This window comes from Neophocaena asiaeorientalis, unplaced genomic scaffold (genome assembly GCF_003031525.2).
Source record: "Neophocaena asiaeorientalis asiaeorientalis breed wild unplaced genomic scaffold, Neophocaena_asiaeorientalis_V1.1 scaffold137, whole genome shotgun sequence".
NCBI classification, from domain to species: Eukaryota; Metazoa; Chordata; class Mammalia; order Artiodactyla; family Phocoenidae; genus Neophocaena; species Neophocaena asiaeorientalis.
In genome coordinates, this window is record NW_020171804.1 from 1,112,047 (window position 1) to 1,130,036 (window position 17,990).

Consider the following 17,990-nt stretch of genomic DNA (forward strand, 5'->3'; position numbering starts at 1 on the left):
TCAACCACTGCGCCACCAGGGAAGCCCGAGAAAACATTTTGAAAATGGATGTTGGATGTGTCTCTGTCGTGTGATTTTGTTTACAGGAATAATGTATATTACCCACAGCTCTGTCTTACCAATACTTCCTGGCTGGTTGGAAAGTCTTACAAAAAGAGAACTTCAGTGGATTTTCATCTTATTTGTGAAAAATATAACGATCCAACTTCTTCTGCTTAGTTTGTAAGAAGATAGACATTTATCAGTCAGATTTCAACAAAAACGTTCACATCCGTGGATGGATTAAAAAGTAGTTGATTATTTAGAAAGAGAGCTAATCTGATAACCCATAAATCTGAGTTAGCTGTAAATAAATTGAAATAAACCGAAATTAGAACGAAAGCTTTTCAACACATAAAGTGTTTGGAGAGAGCAAAAATTTTTGTGCCATTAATAAATTTCTAAACACCTGTTAGTTAAAAAATATTATTTACTTTCTCTTTACCTCATCTTTCAAAAAACTTTCTTTTGTGTGTCAGTGCACACGTGTTAACAGGAAATTAATTATATGTGTCTTAGGAGAGGTTCCCGTTTCCCTTGTGAGGCCTTTCTTCCCCACACGGCTGTGTCTGCTGATACCCATCTCAGCCGCTATCCACAGCCACAGCCCTGTCTGCAGGGTCCATGCTTGTCTGAGCCGGATCCTGGGGCTCCTGGGCTCCTTCTCCTGTCCTCACCTGCAGCATGTCTACCCGCTTTAAGGGGCAGGATGAAACCTGTCGTGCATCAGCCTTGTTGCTAACTGACGGCTCCTGTGGACCACACATCGTGTTTTCCCAGAAAACGCCCTAGAGGAGGCCTGGGACTCCTGGCTGGCCCCCCTTCCTCCTGGCAGCTGTGGCCTGAGGCCTCCTCACATCCACCTTTGGGGGTCTCACATGGTTGCTTTTAACTGGTGGAATCACTGCATGAAATCCAGCAGCGTGTAGCCGACCACTTCAACTGTTATTATAATAACACCACCAAAAATAGGTGACACTCTTCAAGGCTTACGAGCTAGCACATGCCCTCCTAACCCCTTGATAGGTAGGAATGGTGCCTCTATGAATGGGTGTTTCATTTCATGACGAGGTAATTGGAGCTCTGTACCCGGCCACTTGAACCAGGGTGTGCTGCCCTCCATGGTGTGGGTTTTGGTGGCGGCCGCAGGCCATCAACACGGCATGCCTGTGACATCGTCACTGCATTCAAGGGTTTGTTGCCCCTGTAATGCTGATGTAATGTCCCCCCAGTTGAGCTCCTTCCCTGGCTATGGCCAGGTGCCAGATGTGGAAGTGGGGGACAGTGACCCACAGTGATCCGGTGGCCTCCATTTCTGAGGGCTGGCACCTGACCTTAGGCTGCCCTCAGCACTTTGCCAGCATCACCTCTTGAGCCCTCATGGTGGCCAGTGAGTGGGGCCATCACCACTGGTTGCATTAGGCTCTCAGGGCCCTGGAGCTAAGAGGCCAGCCAGCTGGGACCCGTACCGCACCTGCCATCTGCTTGGCCGCGTCCCCCAGTTGGACCCGCCGGCTTCTACCTTCTGCTCCACTGGGTCTGCCCCCCCGCCGGCCCCTGCAGCTTTCTGCTTTTCTCAGCGCCCAGAGACTTGTGAGTCCTGCTGAAAGCCAGGAGATTCTAGAGGACACAGGAGCTTAGGGAGGGTCCACCGCTGGCTTCGGGCATTCCCAGTGAGGCCGGCAATGCTCCGGAGGCACATCGGAGGCTGCTGGAGGCCTGGTGTGTCCTGGGAGTGGGCACGTGCCCCACAGAGGGCTGCTTCAGGCCTCTGGTTCCCGGAAGATGGCTGGGGGTAGACCCTGGAATTTGGGGCCAGGCCCCTTATTGCCTGTCCTTTGGAAGCTCTAGCTGAACCGGGTGGTGACTAGTCCAGAATTGCGTGGATCCTCTGGGCCCCTAATGTTGATCTAGTCACTCCCTGGAGGGGGCGTGGAGATGAGCCTGGTGGAGACCATTGGCATACTTGGCATTTAGCTTGGATAGCAGAGAGAAGCATGCGTTACAGGTGTAATGATTCAGAGCTCTCATTAAAGAGGGTAAGGCAGACATTTTTTGGGAGTGTTGCGTCAGGCGTAGGGACCAACCACTGCAGCGGAAGAGAGAGCGGGCTCAACCCAAAATAGAGGGCGGCAAGTGGGGCTTTGTAGCCAAGGGGCAGGGTGGGGGGCGGTGGATGGGAAACTCCCAAAGGAGGCATCCGGCGTGAGGGGGCTTCCGGCTAAACTGACCTAACAGGATCACCAAGGTGATCCGACATCACCTGGTGGGGCTTGGAGATGAGGAACGCGAGCAGATATCCGGGGTGATCAGAGGTCAAGGGTGGGGCGTCTGGTTAAACTGACTAAGCAGGGCTCTTGCTCGAACTGGACGATGCAGAGATGAGCGTGGATGCCCCGACGTCAGGGCCCATTGGGGAAGAGCGTCCAGAGTCTGGTCCAGGCGGGTAGTCGAGCGAGCAGGGAAGCGTGAGTGGGCGGGCCAGTGGCTCACGGAGGACCACTCCCCAGGCAGAGGAGGAGAGGGACGACATGGAGAGGGTGAAGCTGGACAACAAGAGGATTCTCTTCAACCTCCTGCCGGCCCACGTCGCCCAGCACTTCCTCATGTCCAACCCCCGCAACATGGTGAGCACCGAGGTGGAGAGGCCCCTCGGCCACCCCAAGGGCAGGGTGGGAACTAGACCATCTGAGGGCCCTGGGCCATGGGGGTGACAGGTGCCCAGAGCTGGCGTGCCCTCCCCTTTGATCCTGGGAGAGAGCACAGCATCCACTGTCCCCACAGGGAAGGCGAGTGGGCTTCAGTAAAGTGCACAAGAGGTTGGGAAGCGCCGTTTCAAGGCCTGCACGTCCTGGGTGGCCCCCTAGGAACTGCCGCACCCACCCGTAGGGCTGGCGGTTCACTCCCTTCTCTGTGCTCAGAGCTGTCTGGGTTGCTCAGAACGTCCTAGTGGCTGCGACCTACTGCAGTAAAGCTCTGGGATCACCCAGTCAGCATAGGGCAGGGCTTACGAAAGCGGACTCAACAATAAAGAGGCTCAGGCTGGGCTTTTAGGTCCTAAAGGCACAAACCCCCAGGCTTAGCTTCACTAGCGTTGGCCTGAAATAGCTCCAGGGCTCATGTTTTCATCCCGCTGGGCTGGGGGCTCTGCACCCACCTGTGAGCTGACTCACCTCGTGTGGGCCTAGCTCCTCCGAGTCCCCTCCTCGTGTGGCACGGGGTGCCAGCGCGTCCTGGCAGCCACGCCTCAGGACTGGTCCACGGGCCCTGCTCCCGGCGCCGGCCCTCAGCGCTGCTCTGCCTGCCTCTTCAGTGCCTGACCCAACCTTTGACCCCCCAGGACCTGTACTACCAGTCGTACTCGCAGGTGGGGGTCATGTTCGCCTCCATCCCCAACTTCAACGACTTCTACATCGAGCTGGATGGCAACAACATGGGCGTGGAGTGTCTGCGCCTCCTCAACGAGATCATCGCCGACTTTGACGAGGTAAGGGCCGCCCCACAGTCCTGACCCCCTTGGGCCTGGGCCATCCTGGTGCCCCTCCCCCAACCGAGTCCTGAATTGTGTCCACCGATGTAGCCCGTGCTCTGTGGATGGCACGGGGCCAGGGGGAGCACGTACCTTTTGTCTCCTTGGGAATCCCAACCAACCGTGACAGTTGAGGAAGGAAATTGGCCTTAGGATATGGGGAGGGCGGGTGCTGGCGTCTGTGCCCTGCCTTGTGAATGTCGAGCTCAGGTGGGAGGCTTCACCTGCAGGTTGGGGGGGCTGGGCAGGCACCTCTGCACCCTCCAGAGCCAGGCTTCCAGTCTGTGCCAGTTCTGCTTCCCTCCCTGGGGCCCGTCTGCCCCCTGGGTGGTTGTGAGCTCAGCTGCTGGAGGCCGGAGGTGTATTCCGTATAGCTCCTCCTTGGCGCCTCTTTTAAGTACCTTTGCTGGAGCCCCTGAGGCCTGCGCCTCTCAGTTCAGCCCCAGAACTTGTCTCATGCCTACATGAAGAAGACACGCTGCTTTCCAGAACGTACCTGTCTGCGGTTGCTCCTGGCGGCCGTGCGCCACCATGACTTTTATAAGATGTTATGTAACGTTTAACAGTTTTGTGTTTCAAACAAAGCTCATGGACAGAGACTTTTACAAGGACCTGGAGAAGATCAAGACCATCGGAAGCACCTACATGGCTGCCGTGGGGCTGGCGCCCGCGGCCGGGACCAAGGTGAGCACAGGTCGACAGGTGGGCCCTGCTCAGGGGCTGGGCCCCGGCTCTGCCCCCAGCTGCTCAGGGACCATGGGCAGGCCCCCCACTGTGGGCCTCAGTTTGCCCTCTGCACTGGATTAGGGCAGCAGCCTGCAGGCTGTCTTGTCAGTGGCCAGTTCCGTGTTGACCTTCTGGGGAAGGTCAACACGGAAGGCCGGGCACAAGAACTACCTCCAGCCCTGCCCCCTCCCTACCACCCGGGCCCCATCCTGGCAGCCTGGCACCACTGAGTGTTCCCCTTTCCCAGTTCAGGACTGTGAATAAAGTCCTCAGGTTGCCCCTATAAAAAAGGCAGAAAAAGAGAGGAAGATGTGAAAAAAAAAAAAAAAAGTGTCATGAATAGAAAGCAGTTATACATATGGTAGATGCTAATCTAGCTATATCAATAATCACCATAAATGTGAATGGCCTAAATACACCAATGAAAAAACAGAAGCTAACAGAGTGGCTAAAAAGCAAGACCCAGCTAGGTTTTCTGCAAGAAACACACTTTAAATATAAAGTCACAGACACATTAAAAAATAAAAGGATATAGAAAGAGATACCATGCTCGCACGGTTAAAAGCTCAAGTAGCTATCTTAATTTCAGACAAAGCAAATTACAGATCAAGGGAAATTATCAGGGATGAAGAGGTACATTATAAAGGCGTTAATTCTCCAAGAATACGTAACAATCTCTGATATTTATGCACTTAACAACAGGGGGCGAAAACTGATAGAACTGCAAGGAGAAGTAGATGAATCCACTATTTCTGTTGGAGACTTCATTACCCTGCTCTCAGTAATCTGTAGATCCAGTTGGCTGGAGATCTGTAAAGAGAGCTGAACTCTACAGCACCGTCAATCACCTGGATGTAATTAACATCTATAGACTACTTCATCCAAGGACAGCAGAATATACTTCTTTTGAAGCTCACATGGGACATTTACCAAGATAGGCCACATTCTGGGCCATAAAACACAGCTTAATAAATTTAAAATAATTGAAATAATGCAAACTATATTCTTAGACTAGAGTGGAATTAAAGTAGAAATCTATTGCTAGGAGATAATTGGAAAATTCCAAAATATTTGGAGATGAAGCAGTACACTTCTAAGTGACACAAAGGAGAAATTAAAAAAAAAAGAAATCTCAAGAGAAGTTGAAAAATATTTTGAACTAAATGAAAATAAAAATATAACTTATCAAAATTTGTGGGGTGCAGGAAGAGCAGTGCTTAGAGAGAAATTTATGTCATTGAATTCATACATTAGAAAAGAAGACCAATCCAAAATCAATAAGCTTCCACCTTAGAAAAGTAGAGAAAGTAGAGCAGTATAAACCTAAAGCAACAGAATAAAAGAAATAATAAATATCAGAGCACAAATCAATGAAATCAAAGACAAGAAATCAGAAAAATCAATGAAACCAAAAGTTGACTCTTTGAAAAGATCAATAAAATTGATAATCTCTAGCCATGCTAACCAAGAAAAAGGGAGAAGACACAAATTACTAATATTAGAAACAAAAGAAGGGCCATTTCCACTGAACCAATGGACATTTAAAAGATGTTAAGGGGCTTCCCTGGTGGCGCAGTGGTTGAGAGTCCGCCTGCCGATGCAAGGGACATATATTGTGGACAACTCTGTGGTGCTACACTGGAGGTCCTGGCCAGTCCAATAAGGGAAGAAAAGTAAACAGAAGAGTTACGAATTGCAAAAGTAGGAACAAAACCATCATTTTCAAATTGCTCGCATGTTTAGAATATATACAGTGCTAAAATGTTTACATATAAGCTGATAGAATTTTTAAGTGACTTTACCAAACTTGCTGGATATAAAAGCAACATAGAAATTTCTATTTTATCTCTGTATCTTAACTACAGACAATTATAAAATCAAACGTTTTAAAAGTTACTATTTCCAACTGGTATAAAAGTATAACTATGTGCCCACAAATTTGGTAACTTAGGTGAAACGGACCAATTCTTTGAAAGATGCAATCTGCTAAAACTCACATAAGAAAAATAGATAATCTGGGTAGGTCCATATCTATATTAAAAATTGAACCAGTAATTAATAACCTTCCAAAACGGAAAGCACTGGGCCCAGTGCTTATTTAGATCAAAGATCTAAATAAGTCAAGAGGTACTCCATATTGCTGCATAGGAAAACTCAGTATCATTAAGATGTCAGATTCCCACTTGATCTGTAGATTTAATGCAGTCCTGATGAAAAGTGCAGCAAGTTATTATGTGACATTGACCAACTGATCCTAAGTTTACATGGAAAGACAAAAGACTGAGGGTAGTCAACGCAACATAGCAGAAGCAGGACAAAGTTAGAGGACTGACACCACCAGAAATCAAGACTTGCCATAGAGCTGCAGTAATCAATACAGTATGGTTTTGGCAAAAGGGAGGTAGTCAAATAAACCAGTGGAACAGAATAGAGAGCCCAGAAATAGATCTACATAAATATCGTCAACTGATCTTCGACAAATGGAGCAAAGATAGTCTTCAACAAATGTTGCTAGAAAAATTGAATATCTATCTATCTAAATTATATTTTTTAAATGAACCTAGACACAGACCTTACACTGTTCACAAAAATTAACTCAAAATGTATCATAGGCCTAAATGTGACATGCAACACTATAAAACATCTGGAAGATAACATAGGAGAAAATCTAGGTAACCTTGGGTTTGGTGATGAGTTTTTACATACAGTATCAAAAGCATGATCCGTGAAAGAAAACACTGTTAGATTGGACTTAATTAAAAATTTAAAATTCTACTGGTGGAAAATACTATAATGAAAAGACAATCCATACACTTGGAGACAATCTTTGCAAACCACCTATCTGATAAAGGCTTTGTACCCAAAACATACAAAGAACTCTTAAAATTAAGAAGACAAATAGCCCAATCAAAAAGTGTTCCGTCAAAAGATGGGAACAGACACTTTACCAAAGAAGATATACAGATGGCAAATAAGCATATGACAGATGCTCCATATCATATGTCATCAGGGAAATGCAAATTAAAACGAGATACAATTTCACACTTATTAGAGTGGCCAAAATCCAGAACACGGACACTGCCACATGCTGGTGACGAGGTGGAGCCGTAGGAACCCTCACTCATTGCTGGAGGGAATGCAAAATGCTGCAGCCACTTTGGAAGACAGTTTGAGTTCTTACAGAACTAAATATGCTCTTACCATATGATCCAGCAATCACTCTCCTTGTTACTTATCCACAAGAATTGAAAACTTATGTCCACACAAAATCCTGCCCAAGGATGTTCATAGCAGATTTATTCATAATTGCAAACCCTGAAAGCAACCAGGGTGTCCTTCAATAGGTGAATGAATAAATAAACTGTAATACATCCATACAATGGAATATTATTTAGCACTAAAAAGAAATGAGCTATCAAAGCATGAAAAGACATGGAGGAACCTTAAATGCATATCATTAAGTGAAAGAAGCCAATCGGGAATAGCTACATACTTTGTGATTCCAGCTATATGATATTCTGGAAAAGGCAAAACTATGGAGACAGTAAATAATAGTTTCCAGGGTTTGAGGGAATAGGTGGGGGATTTAGAGGACGGTGAAACTATTCTGTATTCTACTACAATTATGGATACATGAAATTCTGCATTTTTTAAAACCCATAGAACACACAGCACACAGAGTGAACCCTAAAGTAAACTGTGGACTTTAGTTAATTATAATGAATCAACGTAGGTTTGTTCAGTGGTAACAAATATACCATACCCTAAAGCAAGATGTTAATAATAGGGGAAACTCTGTACGTGTGAGGGGTGGTACGGGGGTAGTATATGGGAACTCTCTACACTTACCTGCTCAATTTACCAGTAAACCTAAAACTGTTCTTAAAAAAATTGTCAGTTAATTATTTTTTTAAAAAAGCATTAATTCCCCAACTTTGAGGACTATGAAAATATTCCTAAAACAATAAGAGCAAGTCACCTTGATATCATTAGAAAAAGAAAAGAATTTACAGTTGTTTTTTCACAAAAGAGGGGATCTGTCAACACAACACGATGAAAGAGACGGAATCAGTGTGAGGAAGGAGGGCTGGAACTGCTCTCTGCTGTGTGGGCAGTTGACTCAGACCCCCTCTACTCACCTTACTTTGCTTGTTTCCAATGAACTGGTGGCAGCCTCGTCTGAGCAGTGGGACATCTGGTCTCCCACCACAGGGTTCCCCCCTGCCCCCATTCCTGTGGAAGAGCTCTGCCTGGGCTCAGATGGCCTCGGTCTCTGCCCTCAGGAGCTGGGAGCCTTGGGCAATAATATTCCTGCTCTGTTTCAGTCTCTTACCTGTAGAATGGGATGATAAACACACACTAGGGCAGCTGTAGGGTGCCACCCAGTCAGCCCCAGGCCCAGCCAGCGGGGCTGCTGCATGGTGGACGTGGGGGTCAAGTTCCTGATCCTGTGAGGGGTACAGCCTGGTCCGCCCACCCCCGCAGGTCACTGGCTGAGTGTCCCTGGCCCCTCTGCCCTTGCACCCGTCAAACATAACCCGTATCTGCTCATGTCCAGGCTAAGAAGTCCATCTCCTCCCACCTCAGCACATTGGCAGATTTTGCCATCGAGATGTTCGACGTCCTGGATGAGATCAACTACCAGTCTTACAACGATTTCGTGCTCCGTGTTGGTACGTGGCCGCGAGCTGTCCCATCATTCGTTCCAGCTCACCCTTCCTGCACTGGCTCCGGGAGCTGGTGGCCTGAGCTGTCCCCTGGGAGCGGGGGTCATCGGTCCAGGCTCCCTTGTCTCACAGGAAGGAGGATGGCACCACCCAGAGGAGTGCATGGGACGCAGGGACAGCTGGGTCCACCTCAGAGCTGGTTATCAGTGACTGAGGACCTGGAAGAGTCATTGTACAGCTTAGGAAACGCAGGAGAAATCTTGATTGTCTTAGAGATTCTCAGATACACCTCTGAGTCCACACTTAGCTGGAGGAAGGTGCCCCTGTCCACAGGCCGGAAACATTGGGGCCGAGGCTGTGCAGAAGCCCAGGGTGCAGGCTCAGCCTGGGTCTTTGGTCCTCCTGGGTTCCCTGCCTTGCCTGCGAGTGAAGAGGGGAACCACCTGGAGTCTAAGCTCCGCTCTAGCTCTTATCAGACTTGTAGGGTTTCCGTTTTCAGTCTTAAATTCACTTTTTCCTGGGAATACAGGTTTACCAGAAAAATTTGTATTAGTCGAGGATATAGTTAAACGAGAGATGTCTTTCTTTCTCTCTCTCTCTGCCTGTCTTCCTTTCTGTCCTTCCTTCCTTTCTTTCTTTCTTTCTCTCTCTCTCCTTCCTTCCCTCTCTCCCTCCTTCCTTCCTGCCTTCCTTCCTTCTTTCCCTCTCTCTCGATCTCTTTCTTTCTTTCCCTCCCTCCCTCCCTCTCTCTCTTTTTCTTTCTTTCTCCTTTTTTCCTTCCTCCTTCCCTCCCCCCTTTCTAGCTTGAGCATAAGGGGTGGTAGCCTCCAGAGTGGGTAGAGTTCTGATGTGCTTAAACACAGCGCTGACTTAGCCCTGGTGCCCGGCCCGAGGGACGTGCTGGAGGTAGGGCCAGAGCACCCTCTGCGCCTCACCCCCAGGGTCCAGTTCTCCTCTGGGGCCGCGGACTTGGATTAATAGACGTAAGGGTCCATCAGGGAAATTCTGTTTCTCACTCTCCTACTGAGGACCCATAGGCCAGTCGCACCTCTGTGCCTGGATGGCCGGTCACACAGGAGGCTGCATCCTGGCTCAGTCTCGTCCACATGGACTGGGGCATCCGGGGTGGTAGAAGGGGTTCCCCAGGTCCCACCAGCCATCTGGAAGTGGCCCCTTTGGGGCTCCTTCCTGGGTTCCCACATCCACCTAGCCTGAGGCTCCCAGCTCAGCCCATCCAGTTCCACCCCTACCTCCTCCCAGAGATGCTAGCACCCACTGCCCCGGCTTTGGGGGGTTGACTAGGCCAGCGTCTGAAACGTTATTAACGCGCTTGGCTAAGCTCTGGAAAATCGACGCAGAGTACTGAGTCAGAAGGTATGCTGTGGTGTCAGCCCAGACCTGGCTGCAGGGGCGACTGGGGCTACTTGGGCCTGTGTCACTGTCCAGGCCAGTTGGACCCTGTGCCACATAAAGACAAGGGCGCCCTGCAAATACGTAGTTCTGGGCCCGACACCCAGAGGAGCTGAGGGGATCCCTCATCCAGGGGACCAGTCGAGCCACTGTCCTTTCTGGGAGAGGGAGCTGGGGGCGGAGGTACACGCTGAGGCCCACAGCCTGAATGGTCAGCCTTCCGATCCGCAAGCCTCGGCACGGGGTCGCCGTTCCAGGAAACGGGACTTTTTCCCGGATCAGGGCTGCTTCCTGATGGTGTGGCATGCAAGCACAGCCCAGGAGCTGCCTCTCGGCGATGCTCTGGGGTCCCTGCTTTGGGGAGGGGCGTTGCACTGCGTGACCCCAGGAATCCACGACCTTACACGGGGCTGCTCCTCCCTTCGGAGGCCTCCCCACTGACACCCCGCGTGACTGTTTCCAGGCATCAATGTTGGCCCCGTGGTGGCTGGAGTGATCGGGGCTCGCAGGCCGCAGTACGACATCTGGGGAAATACGGTCAATGTGGCCAGTCGGATGGACAGCACCGGCGTCCAGGGCAGAATCCAGGTCAGTTCACTCGGAAGCCCCCGAGGCACAGGTGCCCATCCTGCCGGCGGGAGGCTGAGGTGGAAGGGGCAAGGGTCGGGCAGGGGCGGCCGCCCAGCCCCGCAGCCTGCGTCCTCCCGTCCCGGTCTGCCTTTTCTGGGTAGGGACACAGAGCCGCGAGGCTCAGTGTGTCTGCAGCCTTGGAGGTTGGCCTCTGTGTGGCAAGGCGCAGAGATGGGGATGGTGAGTGATGGCTCCCTAGAAGGGAAGGGGCTGCCTCACCGTTTGAAGGGCAGGTGCTGTGGGCCCCCCTGACCTGAGAACCTGCGGGCGCTCACTTGGGATGCGAAGCAGGTGCTCTGGCACTGGCTGGCACTGAAGGTGTAAGAGACAGTGGCCCCTGCGCTTTGTGGTATCTGGTCGTGTGGTTCCGCTCTCGGGATTTCCCTTGGAACAAACACGCAAGCGTGGGTCACACGGAGGGAAGGAGCCTGTCCCCCGTGTGTGGCTTCAGTTGGCCTCTGGGGACCCGGATGGGGCCCTCTCGTGTCCTACCTGTTCAGTCCCCGGGGCCCCCGCCTGCATTCATCGGGTGCCAACCCTCGGACAGGTACCTTGGTGGGTCCCTTGGATCCGTCAGCTTAAAAGACAGGCACCAAAATCTTCCTGGGGCTCTCCTGCTCGGAACACAGGCGGGATCTGCATGCAGCATCTCTGCACCTCTGCATTCTTTCCCTTAAACTTTTCTCACGGTGGTGGAATGCACATATCGTAAAGCTGTTTTTAATTCTTAAAGTCTTAAAGTCTTAAAGCTGTTTTTAAGTGCACAGCTCAGGGGCGTTAAGTGCGTCCACGTTGTCGTACTGCCGTCCATCCCAGGACACCGTGTTCCTTTTCTAAGAGGATCTTTCACCTATGTTTCTCGCAGCCTTCCCCAGGAGCTGGTCATGCCCCAGGGGACACCTGGCGGGAGCCCCCTCCACTCTCCAGCCTGGCTTCTGTCCAGTCCAACATCACATCTCTAAGTTTGTAACATCCGATCTGCGTCGGCCACCCCTCTGCTCAGAACTGTCCCTGCTCCCTCCGGCCTCCTGTGAGGGCTGTTTGCCATGGCAGGGACTCTGGCACGCCATCCAGCCTCTGCCGGCTGCTGGGCTGCCCGGCGATATCTGTGTCTGGACTCCCGCAGGGCAAAGTCCCTCGGCCCGGACCTCCTGGAGGACCCGCATCGCAGGAGGTCTTAGCAGACCAGGCCCCTCCCCTCCCGCCCTTAGGCTCGGGTGGCAGCACCCCATGCACTTGGGACAGGGCAGGACAAAAGCAGGGCTCTGGTGACATTTGTCAACCTGGGTAAGACCTGCAGTCCCTCCATCTGGCGGCCCACGTGACCTGGCCTGGCCGCTTGGCCACCCCCTTGGCCGAAGGCTCTTTCCCTCCAGCCCATCGTGCTCGTCATCCCAGTTTAAAGGGAGAAACACTTATGCTCCGCTGTTGTATGGTTCTCGTAGGTGTTCTTGGTCACAGCCCAGGAAAGATCCCTTCCCTTTGCCAGCCCAGGTTAAACCTTTGGTTCTTTTGAAGAAGTGAACAAGAGACTCACATATTAATGATGAAGGTTTGCAAAGAGGTGTCTTAACTGTTTCCTGAGGATAATATCTAATCAGATATCACCTGCCCAAATGCTCATTCCTTAGTCCTCAGCTGGGATCCTTCTTTCTTCTGTGTCAAAATTCCTGAAAAGGGGACCCCTCCTCACGCCTGCTTTCCCAGGAGAGGCAGACAAGAGGGTTCTGAGCAGACTAAAGTCCCCGGGGCATCCCAGAGCCCCGTTTTCCAAGGTGTACGCGGCCAAGAGAAGGTTGACCGTGACGATACCCAGGTTCCACCTTGGCCATCAACTTGAGGACCAAGCAGGTGCTTCCCGGGAAGTGTCTCCGTGGGAGCCCAGCATCCTCTCTCAGGCAGAGCGAGGTCGGTGTGGCTGCAGATACCCCCCACTGCTGGCCGGGCCTCACAGGGAACTCTAGAGAGAGTTCCCAGCCCACCTCTTCAGAGACACAGGGATTGTCATGCAGGTGGCTGAGAATCAGACTTCACAGGGGACTCCCTCTCGGCCTCTTGGGGACCTCGTGTCTCTGAGCCCCTGACCTGGACCCTTTCTGGGCCCCCCACGGTGACCTCATACACAACCCTGATTCACAGCCTGGGACTTCCTGGCTAGAATGTCAAGGCTGAGAGATGCACAGGGGCGGCGTGCAGCCCGAGCTCCCAAGCGGCCCGGAAGGACGCCCAGGCCCGAGCCCACCTGCCTTCAGACCTCAGCTTTACTGCACGTGCTGGTGGGTCATCTTCACCTCCAGCATTACTTTGTGCGATGATCTGAATATTTTGTTACCTCTCATTCTTCATAAGACAAGAGAATGCAGTGAGAGGAAAGAGCTCACGTAAGGATAAGACTCAGAGATTTTTGTCAACGTGTATCTTGGGCCTTAAGCTGGATGTCAGGGTTCTAGGAAGGCCAGATCTCTTTGAACAGATGAATTGTGGGTTGGTTCAATCATGAAAGGAAAGAGCACAGTGGAGCCTTTGATCGCAATAGCAAGCCTCTGAGATCACCTCGTGTCTCAGAGGCCACATCTGAGTGGTGACCTTTGTGACAGTGGCATCGTAACCGGCCAGTCTGTGGCTCAATTCCATGAAGGACTTTGGGGTGCACTGAGCCCTGCTGGGGACCTGAGTGAGGCCGTGTGGCTCTGGCCCTTGTGTGGCCTTGGATCGAGGTCTTTGACAGCTTTGGGGCCACCAACCAGCCAGCACTCTGGGGAGTTTCAGCACTCCCCACTTTTTCTTGACCGTCCAAGTCTTTGTGAATGTAACAGTCATAATCAAGCTGACCAAGGGACTCTTCTTGTAAGTGGACGGCATGCTTCTCGTTTACAAGGTCTGGGAGGGACCACCTGACCTGCTCCCAGGGCCGAGAGATGCAGCCGACCTGGTGAGGGTCTAGGCCTCAGGCACCCACCTGCCGTTCTCCATCCCGGTGGTTGGGTGGCGGCAGCCCTGGTGAGGGGCCGCGGAACTTTCTCCAGAACACCAGGCAGCCCCCTGCCCCCCGCGCGAGCACCAGCCAGTGCCTTGCTGATGAAAAGCCACAGAAACTGGCGGAGTTAATTGATTAAGGGGAACGATACATCCTTGGCCACTTTTTGTGGGTTGAGCATACGCTGTTCCATGCCCTCTGTCTACACTGGATCAGCCAGTTTTGCTTGTTTGTCCCATGAGGGGAGCTGAGGGACACCCTCCCAGCACTTGCAGATCCATTGGCAGATTTCACTGTCCCGGGAGCTGTGCCGGTTGTGATGTTCCGTGGTCATTTTTGTTTCCTGAACTGCGGGCAGGTTTCTGGCAGGCCTTGGTTACCTCCCTCCCTCCCTTCCTTCCATTGGTCCCTTTATTCTTTCATTCAGTGAGCACTTATGAACACCAGCAGCCTTGGTAAGTTGTGGTGAGACAGACCAGGTCCTTTACCGTCGCACGCGAGAAGCAGGCCGACGGTTAGCGAGGGTGAGAGCCGCGTTGGGAGGAGGGGGTGGGTTCAGGGTTCCAGCGAAGCCGGCGGGGAAGAGAGCAGCCCCTCTGCCCAGCTCTGCTGGGGACTGACACCCTGGGGATGTGAGACTCTGGCCTCAGGGTGGGCTGAGTCGTTTTAAATAAAGATGCCAGAGGTGGGTGACTACATGGGGTGGGGGAAGGGGGATTTTCAGAGCAGCAGCTGGGAGTCGGGGTGACAGGGAGAGAGGTGGTCTCCCCCTTCAGTGTCAAGTGAGGAGAATCCAAATGATCGTGTCCTCTTCTGTTTACAGAACCTTATTAGAAAGTGCTTTCTTGCCCTTTACCTTTTTCATAACTCTGTGAGGCAGGAATTCTTTTGGCTAAACCCTTGCCCGGGACCTGAGCATCAGGAAAGTTAAGTCACACTCCTGTTGTCCCTGGGAGAACGTACCCTCTGCCCTCTCGTGCTGTTGGCCCACAGAGGCCCCAGCGGTCCCTGGTAGGTTGGTGTGAGCCCACCGGGGCCCTGAGGGTTCCGTGCCAGCCACGGGGATGGGAGCTGTGCTGTCCCCTTCCAGCTGAGCTGCTACCTGTCAGTCCCAGACCCTTGAAGACGTGTGGGGTTACCGTGTCCCGAGGGCCCCAGCGGCACAGCCGGAGCCCGGTGTCCAGGCATCTGGCTAGGGCTTGAGGTGATCATAGAGCTCACACCCCAGCCCCTAGGACCGGGTCCGTGTGGGCCTTGTCCAGCCCGCCCACCCACTCTGGGCACCCCCCATGGCGAACGCTGTCCTCTCCTGCTTGTCTAGGGCCCCGTTGAGGCCCCTCTGAGTCCCCTGCTTTCTCTGCAGGATCACGTCCTTCTCGCTGAGTGACCAGAGTGACCATAGGAGGGGCACAGGACCCGACTTGCCGGCCGACCTGGGGAAGCCAGAGGCCGGGCGATCGGGTGATCAGTGCAGGTCGGGGAGGGACCCTCTCGTGGGCTCCCCGTTGACCAAGAGTGACGCCCGCCTTTCTCCGCTGTAGGTCACGGAGGAAGTGCACAGGCTGCTGCGGCGGGGCTGCTACCGCTTCGTGTGCCGAGGCAAAGTCAGCGTCAAGGGCAAGGGCGAGATGCTGACATACTTCCTGGAAGGCAGGACCGACGGAAGCGGCTCCCAAAACAGGTCCATGAACTCAGAGCGGAAAATGTGTCCTTACGGGAGAGCCGGCCTCCAGACCAGACTGGCCACGGGCCACCCCCCGGTGCCCCCTGCGGCCGGCCTCCCAGTCAGAGCCGGGCCGGGGGCTCTGCAGGGCTCGGGGCTTGCCCCCTGCCCCCCAGGCCACCACCTGCCCCCCGGAGCAGCAGGGAAGGAGGCTTAGCGGAGCCCACGCGGGCCGCTGGGGGCACAGCGCACAAATGCTCGGGGCGTTGGTGGCCTCGGGGCTCCCGCAGGGACCAGCCCGGCCAGCAGAGCAGGGCCGGGAACCAGTGGCCAGGCTGGGGAAGGGGGACTGTCCAGGCATGACCAGAAGCAGCTGGGCAGTGACTCAGGTGAGGGGAGAACCCAGACTGCGCAGACGCCGAGGCTTTAGCAGTGTCTTTGTTCGCTCCGTCCTCTTCCCGGTGGCCGAGGGAGGTTGGCTGGGTGAGCTTTGGACGTCGGGACCGTCGGGACCGTCAGGACGTCCACCAGGGCCGCAGGCTACAGCGAGAGCCTTGGAGGTCTGGCTGGCAGAGTGACTGGGGTGCCCAGCTCGTGTGTGCCCTGAGACGGATTGGCATCAGCCCAGCTGTGTGGGTCCCGTGAGGGCAGCTCCAGCCCTGGGCGGTGGCCTGCAGAGCCCAGAGTAAGAGTCAGGACTCTCTTGGCCAGAGCCAGAGCTGGGCAGGCCTTCGGTGGACGGTTTGGGAAGAACTGAGAAGCCCCTGTCCCACTGCATGGATGGTGGTGGCCGCTGGCTTTCTTCAAGATTGGGTTTTTGTTAAGAGCCAGAGGCAGGTCTTCTGGAATTCTTGGGGGACCCTGCAGCCACATCTCTGTGACCAGCATAGTTCCTGTTCCACCTGTGCGCTCTCCACCTGCCCTGCTGAGCATATTGGCTCCTGTAAAACCTGGACGTTCCCTTTTCTGCCCACGTCACTGTGTTTGTTCAAAGGAGAGAAGGTGGTCGGTGTCATTTCTTACCTCTTCTGCCATGGCATCTTGGGTTCCCGTACGCTGAACAACAGTGCAAGGCTTTGTTGATTTTGAAAACAAGTGGACCTCACAACCATGAGAGCGCTTCCTGGATGGAAGGCGTTTCTCGGGCGGAACCAGTCCCTTGGACGTGGAGATTTGGAGTTAGTTTATTGCTGTCAGTACAGATGTCCCTGCTCCGGTTTGCAGGGAAAGTGACTGCAAGTAATTCTGTGCAAGTCTGGGAATCTCCTACCTAGGCATCTCTGCGGTTGCCATGGAGATAAGAATGCGGCCATGCTGGGATGGGCTCCTGGGCGTGGGCAGGGATCTGGGAGGGCCAGTGGGAAGAGACTGGCCAGAAATAGCTGGACGTGGAGACCTCAGCTCTCGACTGCAGGGAGGAGGCAGCTTGAAACTGGAGGGAACCTTCTGGGCAGGCAAGTCAGTAGGGGGATGGCCATGCAGAGACCCAAGCTCCGACAGCAGCCCGGAGGGTTCTGTGGGTTGCAGGGGAGCCCTGCTCGGCAGAGTCAGCAGGCCTGAGGGTCCCATTCCACACCGCTCTCCTTGGGGGTCCCGACTTTTCAGAATTGGGACAGGGGCTCACTCTGGACTGAGCCCCATGGGGGTGGCTAGTGGCGTCCCCCGGGCTGCCTCCGTTGTGGGTGTATGACTCGTGGCTGTGTGGGTGTAGCTGACAGGGCCGGCCACTTAGCCCATGTGGACGGGCCAGTGACAGAGGCGGGCAGGTGGACAGTCTTTCCTCAGATGTGCCCTGGGTGAGAGCTGAATTTCCTCCCCCTCCCCCGCTTACAGACAGAGCACAAGCTGAGTCATCTCCAGAGCCCTCTGAGCACACGGCCTGTGCAGGTGTGCACACCTGTGTCCAGCTGCGGGGCTGAGACCCTGGCCAGGGCCCTGCTGCCCACCTGCTCCCCATGGCCGAGCTTCCACCCCAGGGCAGGGCGGGAGGGGGGTGGACAGCACAGGGGATCCTGACCCTGCGAATATGCTCTGTCGCATGGCAAAGGGGGCTTTGCAGAGGGAATTCAGGGCTTGGGGCAGCAGCTGAGGAGAGGATCCTGGGCCATCTGAGTTAACTCAGTGTGACCAATGCGACCACGTGGCCCCTTAGAAGTGGACACGGAGGCCAGGGCAGTCGGGAAGATTCGAAGCACGAGGTCGCTGTTGAAAGATGCGGGGCCCGCAGCCGGTCGAAGGCGAGGACGCCCTAGCCATCAGCCAGTGAGGAAGCGGGTTGTCGATCCCACGGCTACAGGCGCTGAATTCACATCACCCTGAGCGAGGTGGACCCTGAGCCCCGGGCTGAGA

The 17,990-nt window shown here is 53.5% G+C and overlaps 1 protein-coding gene across 1 annotated transcript in view; it reads left to right on the forward strand.

Moving 5' to 3' along the window:
- Positions 1 to 16,360, forward strand: part of ADCY1 (adenylate cyclase 1) — a 112,188-nt gene extending 95,828 nt beyond the window's left edge. The window contains exons 15-20 of the mRNA XM_024745779.1: positions 2,550 to 2,666; positions 3,380 to 3,526; positions 4,154 to 4,252; positions 8,853 to 8,967; positions 10,835 to 10,959; positions 15,520 to 16,360. Of these exons, the coding sequence (XP_024601547.1) occupies positions 2,550 to 2,666; positions 3,380 to 3,526; positions 4,154 to 4,252; positions 8,853 to 8,967; positions 10,835 to 10,959; positions 15,520 to 15,858 (942 nt within the window). The 3' untranslated portion in view covers positions 15,859 to 16,360. The remainder of the gene's footprint in view (positions 1 to 2,549; positions 2,667 to 3,379; positions 3,527 to 4,153; positions 4,253 to 8,852; positions 8,968 to 10,834; positions 10,960 to 15,519) is intronic.
- The last annotated feature ends 1,630 nt before the right edge of the window (positions 16,361 to 17,990 follow it).